Source organism: Teleopsis dalmanni, chromosome 1 (assembly GCF_002237135.1).
Source record: "Teleopsis dalmanni isolate 2A chromosome 1, ASM223713v2, whole genome shotgun sequence".
Classification (NCBI taxonomy): domain Eukaryota; kingdom Metazoa; phylum Arthropoda; class Insecta; order Diptera; family Diopsidae; genus Teleopsis; species Teleopsis dalmanni.
In genome coordinates this window covers 120,017,910-120,035,335 of record NC_051846.1, presented here as the reverse complement: position 1 = coordinate 120,035,335, position 17,426 = coordinate 120,017,910, and the positions used below count along the sequence as shown (strand labels likewise).

General features: G+C 34.0%; 1 protein-coding gene across 1 annotated transcript; it reads left to right on the top strand.

Annotated features, from left to right (window-relative positions):
* Window positions 1-798: 798 nt before the first annotated feature.
* On the top strand, window positions 799-1,884 carry LOC119665775 (uncharacterized protein K02A2.6-like). The gene has a single exon (XM_038075021.1). It carries the CDS (start codon window positions 799-801, stop codon window positions 1,882-1,884), a length of 1,086 nt encoding a protein of 361 aa, XP_037930949.1.
* Window positions 1,885-17,426: the final 15,542 nt, after the last annotated feature.

Genomic DNA, 17,426 nt, shown 5'->3' with positions numbered 1-17,426 from the left:
TTTCAGAATTTGGCTTTCTTTCATTATCTATTGTTTTAAATAACAATAGTTAATGCTTTAATTTGTGAAAAAAACCCTAGTGAATAAAATAAATAATAATTTAAATAATTTAATTATATTACATTTGTATTAATACTTTTATTAAAATACACAAGTGAAGATTGACCAAGAATCAGCAAGGATACTTACACTAAACACACATCGCGGACTTTTTGAAGTTACAAGATTACCGTTTAGAATTTCAACAGCACCAGATATTTTTCAGCGTGTAATGGAGGGAATTCCTAAGAACATAGATGGTGTGATTATTTATTTAGACGACATTCTAATTGGCGAAACAACTTTGGAAGAGTTGTGGAATAGAACACAAACTGCTCTGAAATGTGTACAGGATGCAGGATTGAAGCTTAAAAAATCAAAATGTGTTTTCGCAGTACAAGAGATAACATTTTTGGGGTTTAAGATAAGCCGAGAAGGAGTGCGTCCAACTGACAAAAAGGTGAAGGCAATAGCTCAAGCACCAGAACCAATAAATAAACAACAGCTACAAGCTTTTCTTGGGTTAATTACATTTTATGATAGATTTTTACAGAATAAAGGCGATTTATTGGAACCGCTGTATCAACTATTAAGAAAAGAGATACCTTTTAAATGGGGTAGAGAACAGAAACTAAGTTTTGAACGAGCAAAGAAACTACTACAATCAAAAAATCTGTTGGTGCATTATCGGCTGACTTACCACTGATATTATGCGGAGACGCATCACCGTATGGAGTTGGCGTGGTTTTGGCACACAAGATGCCGGATGATAGTGAAGCACCGATTGCTTTTGGCTCCAGAACATTACAGGGCGCGGAACGAAATTATTCACAGTTGGATAAAGAAGCGCTAGCGATTATGTTTGGTGTGCAAAAGTTTCATCAATTTTTAAGTGGTAGACAATTTACAATAATGACTGATCATAAACCACTAGTGGGGTTATTCAACCCAGAAAAACCAATATCACAGCATATATCACCCAGAATGTTAAGGTGGTCGTTAAAGTTAGGCGCTTACCAGTACGAGATTAAATTCCGAGAAGGGAAACATCACCAGAATGCAGATGCATTGAGCCGGTTACCTTTAAATGATGTAAAGCTACAAATACCGGAAATACCTGAAATATTATATTGCAATGAGGCTGAGGAACAGTTTTTAATCACTGCGAAAGACATTGCACAAGCAACCAGAAGAGATCCAGTACTATCAAAAGTAATGTGGCATATCCAAAGGAAAGATACAGTTTTGCCATATAAATTAATCCAGTTTAAACCGTTTGTGAATAAAATCCAGGAACTATCAGTGAATGCACAATGTTTGTTATGGGGAGCCAGGGTAATAATACCAGCAATGCTACGTCCCAGAATACTTAAGATGTTGCACGAAGGCATGTCGGCAATGAAAGCAGTTGCGCGAAGCTATTTTTGGTGGCCTGGTTTAGATGAAAATATAGAAATGTTAGCCAGACGTTGTGAAAAGTGTGCATGTAACAAAAAGAATCCTTCAGTAGCGGCAGGTAAACCATGGCCAGCAACGCTAAGGCCATGGTCCCGGTTACATATTGATTATGCGGGACCCTTTATGGGTACAAATTTTTTTATCGTCGTAGATGCTCATAGCAAGTGGGTAGAGGTAAAAATAACCAGTACAATAAATGCGATTAGAACAATCGAGTTAATGAGAGAAATATTTGCAACACACGGAATACCAGATACCATTGTGTCCGATAATGGGCGAACGTTTGTGTCAGAAGAATTTGAGAAATATTTAAAACTTAGCGGTATAAAGCACATACGTACGGCACCGTATCATCCATCGTCAAACGGGCAAGCAGAAAGGTTTTAAGAATCACCTTAAGAAAATGCAGTCTTCAGACATCAATAAGAATTTGGCAAATATACTTTTGCATCTGCGTACAACTCCTAATGCAAATTCAAATTCGAGTCCAGCAGAAATCTTGATGGGAAGGAAGTTGAAAACATTGTTAGATCTTTTGCACCCCAGTGATGACAACACTCAGAAGCAGCTAAATTCTGATGAGTATTCCAAACAAATAAAACCAGTTCGCAGTTTCCAGTGTGGTGAAATGTTTGGTACCGAAATTTTGGAAGAGGTGAAAAGTGGATGCCAGGGATTATACAATCAACAGGAGATCGCAACTACAAAATTCAATCAAATAGTAACATATTGTCGAGACATATTGACCAGTTGCATAAGCGAGTTTCGGAGACACCGACAAGTTTAGAATCCAATATAACTCCAGTAGCAGTAACTTCAGTGGCACAACCGGAAGAGCAAGACGACCAAGTAAGTGCAGATCATTCATCAAATGAATATATCCTACCAGATAGTCAAGTAGAGGGGTCATTAGAAGAAGAAGATAAAAGAGATGAAACATTAAAATCGCGACCGTACCGGCAGAAGCAACCGCCAAAAAGGTTACGGGACTATTTGATGGGGGAGGAACTGTAGTATATTCGATCACGGCAACCCTGTATAAAGAAATAGAAAAAGAAGGAAAAAATACAAAATGCCTTGTTGTCGTCGTTGTGCTAAACGGAGTAAGCGTGCCGTGGCGTAATCATTATTATTATTAATATTAACTTGTAAATTATGATATAACTTTAATCAATAAAGTATATGTTATTATATATGAGAATATAATAATAATAATTTTATTAAAATTCATATATAATTTTATTAAAATAAAATAAATTTTATTAAAAAAACTAATCAACACTTGTGGATAAAATAAATAAATAAAACAAAATATTAAATTTATTATAATAATTTTATTATAATAATAATTTTATTAAAATGTATTCAAAAATCTGATCATTTTCAGTTCCTTTCATATTAAATTAAACTATTTTTAATACTTTTTTAATTTGTCTCCCAAACAATTTGCTTGGAAAAGAATTTGTGCAAAATTGGGAAAAAACTGCCATTCCCATGCAATTCAGAATAGCAAAATTGGAAACAGGGAACAAAACTCCCATCCCCAAATTAATCAGAATAACAAACTTGGGAATAGGGAACAAACTTGGGAATAGGAACTTGGGAACAAACTTGGCAAACTCCCATTTCCATGCGATGCAGAATAGGGCTGAATAATAATTTTATTAAAATATATTCAAAAATCTGATCATTATAAGTCACTTTTATATTGAATTAAACTATTTTTAATGCTTTTTTAACTTTTCTATCAAACAATTTGCTTCTGAAAGAATTTGTGCAAAATTGTGAAAAAACTTCCAGTCACATACGACTCAGAATAGCAATATTGGGAATAGGGAACGAAAATCCCATTCCCATATTATTCAGAATAGCAAAATTAGGAAAAGGAAAAAACTCCCATTCCCATGCGATTCAGAATAGGTACAATAGTTTTAAATGTAATTTATTCCTTCGTTTGAATATATTCTGATATGGAAACATTTCTTCGTGTTTTACTTAAAAAAAAAGTATTTCACTTGCAGTAGACGTACTACAGCCAATCGCAATGATATAATTTTAAATATAAGTTATTCCTTCGTTAGTGTTAATTCGTCAGTGTTAATTCGAATTTGTGTTTTCCAGATGTATGTGCTTTAGTGAATACATGTCACCGTCTATACAAAAATGCGCATCTTAAATACCCAAACGACTGAGCTTTTTCGTGGCGTATCATTTTTGTTCACAGCTGATCTCACGCAATTCTTGTTTTCTTTGCCGTTCTGCTGATTTTCTGTTTCATGTTGCGTGCGGTACCCAGCTTGTGCACTTCGTTTTCTCTGATCTTCTCTTAGATTTACTTTACCGCGAAAACTTTGCAAATTTTTGTTTGGTTGTTTCTGTGTTTTGTTTTGATTGTTATCAACGTGCTTTGGTGTGCGGTGCTAAATTTGTAATTTTTAATTATTGTATCATAATTTAATGAATATTAAAAGAAAAAATATAAATATAATTCGTACACAAATATGGTAAATTTATTATTCATTTAATTAACTATATTTTTATATTTTATTTTAAAGTAATTGCAGATCATACTGCAATTAGTTTCAAGACGGGATGGGTTTTGGTAAGTAGTTTATAATATATATGGTAAAAATTTATTAAATAAACTTTACTTCAGGTATCTTCAATATTTGTTACCCGTAAGTGTTATATTAGGTACTTAAATATAAAAATCTAAAAAGATTTGATGTTTTTATAAAAAATGTGTTGTGTTGTGTATCTAGTTTTAACTAAATACCCTAGAATTTTAATTAACAAATTGTTGCGAACCGTTTTCTTGGTACGTAATGCAAATTGCTAATACGACCCATTTCATTTTTAACAATTTCTGCATACGACACGGACGCGTATATTTTAAAATATTATTGAGTTCTACCATTGAACTCAACTATTCAAAATATGCGAAACTGCCTTTTTATTAGCAGTTGTAAAATATTATTAAGTTCAATCAGTGAACTTAATAATATTGTTTATGCAGAATTGTGTGTTTCGAAATATTGGCAGTTACCAACAAGTAACTAGGTCAGTAGTTAGTAGTAGTAGTAGTAATAGTAGTAGTTATCATTATTTTTTTTTTCGCGTAATGGCAGAAAATTAATGGAAACTTGCGATCATGCATTAAGCACAAGATTAATGTTTTCACTGTTCTCCAAAGATGAAATCATGGGTGGGAAGTTTCGAAACAGTCGGTTGTTAGATTGGTGTTCGAGTAGTAGCTGCCAAAGCAGCTGAGTTCGGGTTCCCGGACGGAACACCGAGTAGTTTGGTGAGTGTTAAAGTGATCAAAGTGTTGTCCGAACTGGTTGTTCGATGTTCAAGAATGAACTTATTTATTAAAGAAAGAACATTTAATTCCTTAATTTAACTTGTCCGGTGTCAAGAAGGAAGGAATATTTAATAATAATAAAAAAGGTCAGTTTAGTATTTAAAACATTTTGCCGAATATCTGTAATCGAGTAAAATTATCAAGAATTGTTGAAATTACAAGTACAAGTAATAATTAATATATGAGTAAAAAGTGAAGTTGAATCACATCAAGGCGATACTCATCAAGCACGCAGGTTGCACCAGCATCAACAGCAACAACAACATTATCAATAGCGACAGCATCAACAGCAGCAGCAACAGTAGGACCCACAACAGAATAAATAAGTCAGCAACAGACACATCAACAACGGCGGTAGCAGCAGTTTCAGCAGTTTAGTTTATAATAAATAAAGATTGATGTGTGGAAATTAAAAGTGCGTATTTATTTTTGTTGAATGGATACTAAGGGAAACCATTGACATAATTACGTTTGGCGCAGCTGATTACTGCTTACGTATACACAACATAATTTGTCTTCGTTGCGGAAAATACGCAACAGTTGTGCTGACTCATTGATTAGTTTTAGTTTGTGTTGTTATTGTCTTTAGTTCATGTTTATTTAGGTAGAAATTTAATGCAAATTTCCATACTTACAGTGGTACATAGCTATATTTAAGACATATATTTCCCTATGTCTATATTTAAGACATATTTACATATTTCCCCTAACCATGGAATCACTAAGTCCTGCAATTTTCGCAACATGATGGTAATTTGTAAGAAGAGAAGCTGTTAATTGAATACCTGATTATTTACTGCTGTGACTATTGTTTCAGTCACCTGTGATGACCTACCAGAGTGATTGAACCATTTTCCCTTGTATTATCTTAACAGTTTGGAAAATGAGTATCTTATAATAATCTTAGTGTCTCAGCAAAAGTTTCAGTCCATGTACCGATCGTCTACACAATTATTTTCAGCTATCACTTTTGGTCTCCCTGACAACTTTTTTATAAGTATTAAGATAATTTTTGTACTTTTGCCTGCTATTACTCTTATATCTTGCATTAAACTGTTTACTCATTTCCCGCCTGATATCGCTTAATTCTGTGTTCCATCAAAGTGAAAACAATTTTTTATTTCTAAAAAAATATTTAAAAAAATATTTATTTCTTAGAAAAATACCTGATTTGATTGATTTTGCAGTATCAAAGGGGTATGTATCGAGACAACTACTTGTAACTCCAATTTCGATTTGTCATCTGACCACTCGCCAATAATAATCACTCCCAATGACTCTTGTGAAATTATGGAAAAATGTGTTCTTCATAACAAAGATACTGACTGAAACAGTTACCGTCAACTAATTACAATTTGTCTAAATACCGAAGTCCGGTTGAAAACTGAATATGATGTAACTAAACCAATACAGCATTTCAACTCATGTGTCCAAATGTCTGCCTGAGAATCAACTCTACTGTTTTCAAAAAGAGTTAGGCGAGAATATCCATTTAACATTAGATTCCTAATCAAAGATTCGCTGCGTATAACGCTCGCTTAATTAAATTATGTAAACTCGTTAAAGTTTTTCTTATAAAGTACAACAATAACTGCACGACCCTATATCTCCAAAACCTAAGTGCTGCATGTGATACAAAATACTTCCTCTGGAAAGCCAAAATGAATAACAGACCGAATGCTTATCAACCACCTACACGCAAAATAAATAGCTCATGGGCTAAAACCGATATTGAAAAAGCAGAAACATTGCATAATTCTGACATCGATATCCTCCTCTACTAGAAAGACAGCGGGATTGTCCGAAGCGGCTTTCAAATGCTGAAGATTAATTTGTGCTATTTTCAGTATTCGGACAATCTTACGACGTCCCTGAAGCTTCTTCCTGAAGCTTTATATCGTCGAGCAACTTAGCATTCTCTAACGCAGTGCCCTCATCATCGTTGCCTGTTAGGCAAAAGATCTTAACTTTTGTGTACTGCACGCCTAAACTGAGCTTAGAGTCCATTTCTTCTATTGGCTTCACGGATTCCCCTTTCATCACTAGAAGAAGCATGATACTGTTTTTTGGCTGCCTTTGTCCTTGATGACTACTCAGTCATTCATTTGTACATTTTGATTTTGCTGCTGCTAAAGTTGGAGTACTTCCCCGTGCTTCATTTTCAATATTGGTAGCCAATTACGAGCCCTTGGTCGTCTTGGAATTTCATTCGCTGTTATAAACTTAAGTCTTGAACTTTCCCATACATCACTTACCTTAGCAATGTAATTATTAAGAAATTCCTTGGACAATTGGTTGGCACTTGAAGACCCTGCAGTCTCGTATCCTTTTCGACGAGTCAAAGCCTGGTGTGGGGTATCTAAATTTGTTAAAAGGTGTTCCATCACCATTTTGGCTAAGCTGGCCTCAATCTCACCCCATTTCCCCAGGACCTTTTCCCATCAATGAGTGCTACCTGTAGCTCATCCCTTATTACGTCGCTGGTAGGTGGTTGATGTTGTCATTTTTGTGAATTTATTTTTTGAAGTATGAACCGTCTCGTCTCTTCAATGGCTTTTACGGATTTTGGTAGGGTGACCTGGTATTCCTTGTACTTATCCACCCGTTTTTGGTGGCGTGTTTTGTCTGTACCATAAAGCGTCTGTTCTGTACCTTCCGAATCATCTTTAGCTATTTTGCCGAGAATGAATATTGCCTTCTGGTACCTTTGACGTCAGATCTTTCCCTCAGACTTTTTTGTTTTTGCAGCAGGCGCATTATGGCAGGCGCTTGTCTGCCAATATTCCGATTATGACGGGAGTAGGTGTAGTACGGCTGCTACTACCTAGATCAGTTTGTATAACGGTTATGACTTGCTTGATTTCTTGGCTTGATGCCAGGAACTCGACTTCGGAACTAATATATATAATATATTTTTCAAAGGTTGTAACGACACAAAATTTTATTAATTAAAAATTTGATCGTTACAACGCCGTGGGTATAGCTTCCTACAAAACGCAACACGGTTTCCTACCACACAACAAATAACACTTATATAAAACTATTGAAGACATCTATAACAAAAAATGTGTGAATTAATAATTAAAATATTTAACAAACTAACTCACCGCAATCCATTGCCGCCAGTAACATAGCTTTTGCACTGGACAAACTCTGAAATTATATGAAAAAAATTTGATATGGTGTAAACTAATATATTGAAAGAATATTATACACACCTTGAACTATCGTTTTGAATATTTATGTTGCTGGAACTTTATTGAATATGAAATAATTTTAAATTAATTTTAAAATAATTTTTCACTGTCACTTAAATAAACACGTTGACCGGCACAACATTTTATTGGAAAAAACAAATAAGATCAAAACAAGATATTAATAAAGAGACCTGTCAAACTAAGAAAGCTTTTGTGCAAAGGTGTGGAACGAAAGCAAAGCTTAGTTAAAAACAACTCCTAACTTCCACATGAATAGGAGATAGAATTCGCCATAAAGCGGGATTTTAACTGGTGCATTGCAGTGGGATCAGCTAACGAGCTTTGATCAACGGTCGTTGAACTTTAACGTAGCTACAGCTGATACCGTTGACCGTTGACGATATAAAACTGCGTGCACCAGGAAGAAGGCTGCTTGTTGTTCGGTTCTACTCGGTGATATAGATTTATTTGAAGACTATCGAGTTCGACAGCGAAGGTGAACAAGTGATTACTGGATTTTTTTTTTTAAATTATTTAAGTGAAACTGACGGTGCCCAACTATGTTAAGCTAATTAAAAATTCTAGATGTTGAATACAAAAAAAGACTTAAATATTTTTACAAACTGTTTAAAATATAAAAATTAAATACATTGAATAAATAAATTGTTAAAAGAAAATTACTTAAATGCAAGTATTGAAATAAACTAAATTGTATAAAAGAATACTAAATTGTCCAAACTAAGCTAACAAAAGTTCTAGATTTTGAATATAAAAGAAAACTTAAATATTTTTAAAATATAAAAAATTAACTACATTGAATTAAAAAAAATTGTTAAAAGAAAATTACTTAAATGTAAGTATTAAAATAAATTAAATTGTACAAAAGAATAATCAATTGTACAAACTAAGCTAATAAAAAAATTCTAGTTTTTGAATATAAAAGAAAACTTAAATATTTTTTTTTACAAACTGTTTAAAATATAAAATTAAATACATTGAATATTAAAACATTAAAAATAAAACATTAAAATAAAATTAATTTTACAAAAGAATTTAAATGTCAATGATACAGAACTTAAAATATCGTTTGTAAATTAGATAAAATTAAATTGTAATAAAGAGATTTTTTTTTAAGAAATAAAAAACTACCAAAGAAAACAAATACCATTGGACACGGTCGAAAAATTATTTATATAGAAGAAATATCATTTAAAATTAAATATATTGATTATAATTTTTGTTGGTTCACAATATTTCGTGGGCAAAGGCGTTTGACCATTAATTCATACAGATACAGGTAAGTACTCATAAGCTGCGAGTGGTTAAGTGGATAAGAAGGATTGGACTAAGGGTTGAAAAGGTGAGCAAGATTCAGGGCTTTAACAGTTACTGAACCTAGGTCGCACGGGGTATAACACACGTAGCTTTAACAGTTACGAGTGTCTATACCATACTGTCGGAAACTGTAGGTGGCTTTTAACAGTAACCTAACGTCTCCGACCCCTGGACGCTTTAACAGTGTACAGGGAAGGGCGTGTTGTCTATGGCCTATAATACAACACACGTAGCTTTAACAGTCACGTGTGATTATGTATTATATCGTGTCGAGTATCGAGAGGGGCTCAGCTGTATAGAACGGTTTAGTTTACCTCCAATTCAGTCCTTCAGAATTCAACGGAAGTGACAGGGTAAAAGATAAAACAAATTTCTTGTGAAGACCTTGAACAAGACTGAGTTATCCCAGCTCTAAACGAACCGCCAGACAAGGTTCATTACAAGGTTCATTTATCCATTTAAGAAAATTGTCGCGCGAAGCTTAGCCGCCTGTACTTCGGTAAGGTTAATTGAAACCGGAAGTCGCCAGGTGTCCAGAGTTCACCATTTTAGGACACACTCACGCAGTGCCATTCACTTGGACACGGTCGTTCAAACATCCACGATTGCGAGTTTTATCGAGTTTTCCTCTCTATATCCGCCATAATGTGTGGCTCTGAACCATGTATAGACGATCTTAATTCATCAGGAATCTTGGTCCCCAGAAACCTAGTGGATCTTCACCTTTACATTTACTCTAATCACATTCACGCCAATATATACACAAAAATACACACATGTATACACCTAGCCTACAACACAACTCGATTACTGGTAGTTATTTGTTGTACTTACAAACCCAACCGGCATCGAGCCTCCAGTTCTCTACCTGAACAGTGAGCAGGAAATTCACAGTCAGCAAGCTTGCCTGCAGCTAAGCCCTTACATCATGTCAAGGTGCCTACCAAGTTGGGGGTCATAAAATATTAAAATCCATAATACTATTTTATACATGCACCAATGCATGAATGTATAATATATTATATTAATATAAACGTTTTTAAAGATCTCATTGTCCGTTATGAAAATACATTACAAGGTAAATAACATTTAATATTGACGATTAGGGAACATAGTGAGCATAAGATTTATAATACATAATATATGTATATAAGCTAAGCATCGAATATATTTTTAATAATTGTGCCTCTATATCTAATATTGCAAAAAAGAACTTCATGTATTAACCATGCCACAATCGTCGAATATTAAAATTTGTGTGGCTGATAATCAAAATGTTTATTATATTCGTGTTTGCATATTACCGTGTACTCGCATAAGTTATTGTTATTACAAAATTTGTAGGATATACTGACTTAATGTTATAGCATTGAAAGAAGGGAGATAAATTATCATTAAGGGGCTAAATTATAATTTATTTGCTCATTTAGCAGTTTTAAATGATCATTTATGATCTTTAAATGACCAAATTTAACCCAATTTATTCGTCATTTAGGTTTTTAGAAATGGATACTGAATATGCAAGTGAAACGAAATAAAAATTGGAACAAATTTCAAGCTATTTGGTTGTCAAAATGTAAACAAAACATATTTGTAAACATTGGTAAATGTAACTACTCGTTATATTTTTATATATTTCATATTTTTTTTATATATTTTATATTTAATTAAAGCAAGTTTCTTTAATTTTTCTTGCTTATCCATTTTGAATATAAAATTCTCTTGCTTTTTCAACAACAAAAAACATACAGCAACTTCTTAATGATAATTTATACCGTCTATTAGGGTATTTAGTGTTTAAAATAATGAATGATTATTTTTTATCAGTTTGAAGTTCAATTTATCTATGTATAAAGAATTTAAAATTTGTTAAATAAATCAAATATAAATAAAAAATAGGTAAACTAAAATCAACAGCGTTTCAATTATTATTAATATATATAAATATACATAATTGGTGAAAAAAACATCTTAACAAAATTCGTACATTTTGTATATATTTATTAACACATCAGTTTTTATATTGTACATTTGCGTATATTTTGCTAAAATAATACATTTATAGTAGAAATCAGCAATCAAGTTTTATATTACACTTATAACATATAATATTATATCTTGGAGGAAGGAGTAAATATACAGGGTAAAGTGTCTAATTGCATTTAACATGTTAAATGCCAGCGTGATCCTTGTCACTGTTCTCTCCAAGTTGACAAACAGCCTACACGTGGCCTCCTCTGGATAGCTACACTCATTCGTGAGTAGTGAACTAATATGCGCAGCGAAATCCACCTCATGGAACGCACCACTTAAAAACACCTTTCAATAAAAACGAAGAGGCAGCCTCGGATAAGGAAATGATTTACTGATGACGACAATCCCAAACGTTATAAGGAACACGATTTTAAAGTATCCACCTGGAATGTCTGAACTCTTTACAGAGAAGGTGCATTTATACAGCTATTTAATATTCTCAAGAAATATGGGGCTGATATTACCATCCTATTAGGAAATGCGATGGACGGGACAAGGATGCTCTAAATGAGAACATTGTGATATCAACTACAGCTGTCGTGCAACAAAACATGAATTCGGAGTCGGACTTGCAGTAAGCCAATGATTGCGAAATTTGGTCTCAACATTTACACCAATAAACGAAGTTTCGCCAAAATCCGTATTAACGCAAAATTTTTCTACATTACTCTAATTTGTGCACATGTCTCGACGGAAGATGAAGATGTCGCTACCAAGAACAAGTATATGAACGCTGTTCTCATCATTAAATCAAAATCGTTGTAGGGGAATTAAACGCAAAGATGGCTAAGAAAGGTATCTTTGGTGGTACTGTCGGAAAGTTCAGCCTTCATACAAAAACTTCTGTTAATGGAAGAAGGCTGACTGATTTCGCCATGGCGAGAAACATGGTGGTAAGTAGTGGTTAGTAGTCGAACCAGATTTTAGACAACATGGCTGTCACCTAATCAAAACACAAGATCTCAAATTGATAACGTTGTGACAGACGTAAGGTAAGCTTTCAGTGTCTTGGTAGTACATACTATCAGAGGAGCCAACATCGACTCTGATTATTATATTAGGCGTATTCGGTGGCTCGCAAGTACGGCAAAAAACAGCAAGTTGTTGGCCTATGCAGGCCTATACTGGCCGCAATGTATGCAAAACAACAACACTATTTTCTCTACCTCGGCCAGCATAGTTATGCTGGCCAACCACATCGGCCAGTAAAAAACAAAATGTTACCAACGCAATAAGCGAACTATTGTGAACCTTCATTGAAAATTCCAACGAATAGTGCAATCAAATGTCAAAAATTGAGGAAATAAAAATTCAAACAGAATTCAAAAATTTGAAAAATCTTGAAAAGTAACGAAGAAATAATAAGAATGGAGAAATCGTAAGTATTAAGCACATTGAATTTTTTATTATGTTAGTTATTACCAAGTAACATTTATTTTATTTCATTTAATTTGTAGTTTACATACGTAAAATTAATAAAACAAACATAATTTTTGAAGTTTTTCTAAAAAATTTTTTTATAGAAATACACGCAAACTATGGACCACAAAGGAAACGAAGTGTTTTCTAGAGTGCTACTTGACACGAACATTCATAACATTTAAAAAATTCGTGAAATAACTTGCATCCCTCGGCCGCTGCAAAACGTTGCTTTCTTCTCCCAACATCGTCAGTACCTACAAAAATTTACTTATCTTAGTGTTTTATTTTTAAATTTCCAATATTCTTACCATTCCTTTTAATTCCGTGTTCATTTTAATTTTATAAAATTTTTATAAAAATATATTTGATTTATATGCACATATACAAGATTTGCTGTTTGTCAAAACAAAACATTTGACAGATTGCAACAGTGATGCCAATGCCTCGCGTGGCCAACATAGGCCAACATGCATTTTTTGCCGTACTTGCGAGCCACCGAAAAGGCCTATTGTTGCAGTTAAGATCCGCACATGTCTATGAGCGATGAAAAAAGTGCGTAAACACGCACAGTGAAAGCTGAAAAGCTGTAATCACAACAGACAGCTAATTACTTCGCTGCTTGACTCTCCCAGTATCTGGAAAATGCATCTGAAGAAACCGATATATCAGCGCAATGGAACCACATCTCCAACTCTATGTGTACCGCTGCAGAAGAGTTTATTGGATGATTGGCTATGACCGTAGACAAAGAAACAGCTGATACAACCAAGAGTGTTGTGACGCCACCATAGAGAGGGACGCAACAAAACCAAGTGATCCTGCATATCGGCAAAAGAGAACAGAAATATTCACAGTGCGTCAAATCAAAAAAAAACCCAAGAAAAACAGATCGACACACACAACCTATTTGTCGATTTTAAAGTTGCTTTTGACACAACGACTGGAAGCACTCTCTATGCAGCTATGTCTGAATTTGAGCAACACCACCAGCTCCGTTAAAATCGGGAAGAACTTCTCCGAGCCGTTTGATATCAAACGAGATTTCGGGCAGGGTGATTCCTTGTCGTGTGACTACTTTCACCTAATGTTGGGAACGATAATTCGTTATGGTGCAGAAGCTTGGACAATTACCAACAGTGACGAGAGAGCGTTAGGAGCATTCGAGAGAAACATAGCCACGAGTATCGAATTAGATGGAACGATGAGGTGTATGAGCTAAACCGCAACATTGACATAGTTAAGCACATAAAAATGCAGCACTTCGTAGGCTTGGTCATGTCGTGCAAATGGAAAAAAGTGCTCCGGCTACCAAGGTGCTTGATTCGGTACCCACAGGTGGAAAGGGACGTCTGCATCTTCGGTGGAAGGATCAAGTGACAAAGATTTGGGGCGCTCGGTACTACCAACTGTCGACAGCGAGCAATTAATCGGGCTGCCTGGAGGAGGCTACGTGATAATGCCAGAAAAGTTAGTAATATGATATCTTAAAATTATGTGTATAAAAAACGTTCTTTAGATTCAAACCATTCCACTAGCTGGCGGAGGCTACTCGACGACGCCAAGGACGACTCACGTTCAATGGCCAACTATATTATTATATTGTGGGACGCTGGGACAGTGCACTGTTCAACAAGTGGCTCCACTGAAGTGAATGATTATCCGAACTAGACCACGAAACTACTTGGGTCCTTTATCGTTCTTCGATTTTCGGATGTCGTTATTGAGTTAAAGCTGGAGTGGCTTCCGTTTGCATAACTACATCTTTTGTTAATGCAAGCAGCTCATTTAGATTGAAGTTTCCTGCCAAGTCATCACCAACCCAATGGTGTCCCAAGACAGCCTTCCTCCTACTTACCAGTGCTGGACATTGGCACAATATATGTGCCGCTGTGTCCTTTCCTTTTAGACATAGTCTGCAAGTGTCTTCCTCAGCTGGAGTTATCTTTTTGAGGTGATACTTGAAATTTCCATGTCCCGTAATCAATGAGGTCAGCCAGTTTAGGTTGCTCTGCTAACAGCTAAGCATTTCCCTGGCCAACGGTTTCGGCATCATAAGTTTAGTCTGTCTACAAGTGCTCATCTCTCTCCATCTATTACGATGAAGTGAATTTATCTACTTATCGACATAGACTGCAGTCATGTTATAGCCCAATAATATTCCTGGCTCTGGATCGCATAAATTATGGCTTGATTCTTGCATTGCAAATTTATCTGCCTTCTCGTTTTGTTTAATACCGATATATCCCTTAACCCACATGACATAACGACACTTTCATTAAGGTCGCTGATAATTGCTGGGGTGTCCTCAGCTTATCCAGAATCATCACAATAAATTTCTAATTGTGACCAAAATATTCAAAGACATGACTTTGTTTACTACGTTTATAATTTATTATAGTTAAAATTTTATAATTCAAAACAAAACAGACAGTAATGCAATATTTAAATATATTGTTACTATGATGAATACCAATCGATCTGGAGTAGAGTGGTTGTCTTAGATGTCCTGGTTTAGATCTTGTACTGATTGTGTTTTCTTCAAAGCTGTTATTTCAAAACGTACAACAAACGATCAAATTGAGATATGTTTTGGTTTGAATACTTCTTTATTTTGCAGTATTTTTTTTGTTTACTATTCCTTCGGTTGAATAGATCCTTAAATGGAGATATTCTTTTGTATTTAACTTTCACTTCAGCTGGTCGTAACGATATAATATCTGATTACATATCTTCAGTTGAATAGATCTTTATATGGAAATATTCTTTTGTGCTTGATTTTAAATTATATACCTTCAGTTGAATAGGTCCTTATATGGAAATATTCTTTTGTACTTGATTTCAAATTATGTCGACTACAGTAGACGTACTGCAGCCGGTCGTAATGATATAATTTTAAATGCAAGCTATTCCTTCGTGTGAATATATACTGATATGGATATATTCCTTTGTGTTTCAATTAAAGAAAAAATTATTATACATGCAGTAGACGTACTACAGCCGATTGCAGTGCTATAATGTTAAATTCAAGATATTCCTTCATGTGAATTATTTTTTTATATCCAAATTTTCTATGTGCAACTAGTGCTAATTTAAACTTGTAATCCCCAGGTGTATATGGGTCATACTTTTATAAATCGAACACCTTTTAGACCTCATGACCTCCGATTTGCCTAAAATTTTTTATGAACTGCTTTTATGAAATAAAAAGACCCGTATCTTAGGAACAAAATTATGTGATTTTTTTCCTAGGAGATATGGACCCATGAGGTTTTGAGAATTGGCATTGTGGACACATTTTCAAATGACTATATATTAAGTTTCATAAATGGAAGAAACTTGAAATATACTGCGTTTTGAAGATAATTGATTAAACTTTTAAGGAATTGTTTAAACAATTAAAATTGGTTATAAATAAGTACTAATATTAACCGTTAAATTTCAAATTTAATTCAAAATATTAATTAAATTTCAAAATAATTTTCACAAAACATGTGTATCCAAAATTTTCATTTCTTATAGTTTATTTAAATTTAGTGTTAAATTCTACTGCGAAATAAAAATTTTCAGGAATCCATTATTTTCTGAAATTTTTTAGTATTTTTTTTCTTTCGCAAAACACATCAAGCACATGCGTACTACTTTCCATTGAATGCATTTTCAAAGAATATGCTACAAATATTCTTATATAATATTTTTGATTTCGATTAGTAATAAAATTCTGCATAAAATCTAAAAATTGCAGGACCATGTTTTTCTTGGAAGTATTTTCAGCCAAATCGGAGATCATGAGGTTATTTTTTGGCAAAATCCTGCAGATTTGTAAAAGAAAGACCTTAGTAAATATTTTACAAATCTGAACTAAAATGCATGTCTTAAATATCCAACCGACCGAGCTTTTTCGTAGCGTATCATTTCATTTACAACTGATCTAATGCAATTCTTGTTTTCTTTGCTGTTCTGTAATTTTTTGCTTCATCTTGTATGCGGTACCCAGAATGTGTACTTTGTCTTCTCTTAGATTTCTCTTTACGGCGATTCCTGTTTACGGCTATTTCGCTATTCTGCTGCTTTGTTTTGATTATTGTAAAATGTGGTTTAAAATGCATTCCGTGCATCTTTTTATAATTTTTATTTCAGTTTAATAAATATTAATTTAATAAAAATAAAAAATGAATTCAAAAAAATATGTATATGCAAAATATATATACAATTTAAAAAAAAACACAAAATTTTAATGTTTAATAATTTTCTTTATTATCGCCTTCAAAGTATTCTTCTCCTGCTGCAATACATGCATGCCAACGTTTGATCCAATTTTCCATACAAGTTTTATAGGCCGCCGAAGGTATGACCTTTAGTTTACGCAGCGAATTCTCTTTTATGGCCTCTATGGTCTCAAAACGCGTTCCTCGCAATGGCAATTTAAGTCGGAGAAGAGGAAAAAGTCTCACGGGGCCATATCTGGAGAGTACGGTGCTTGGTTGATGATATTAGTGGAATTTTTGGCCAAAAACTGCGACACAACCAACCCTGTGTGAGCCGGTGCGTTATCGTGGTGTAAAATCCATGAGTTTTTC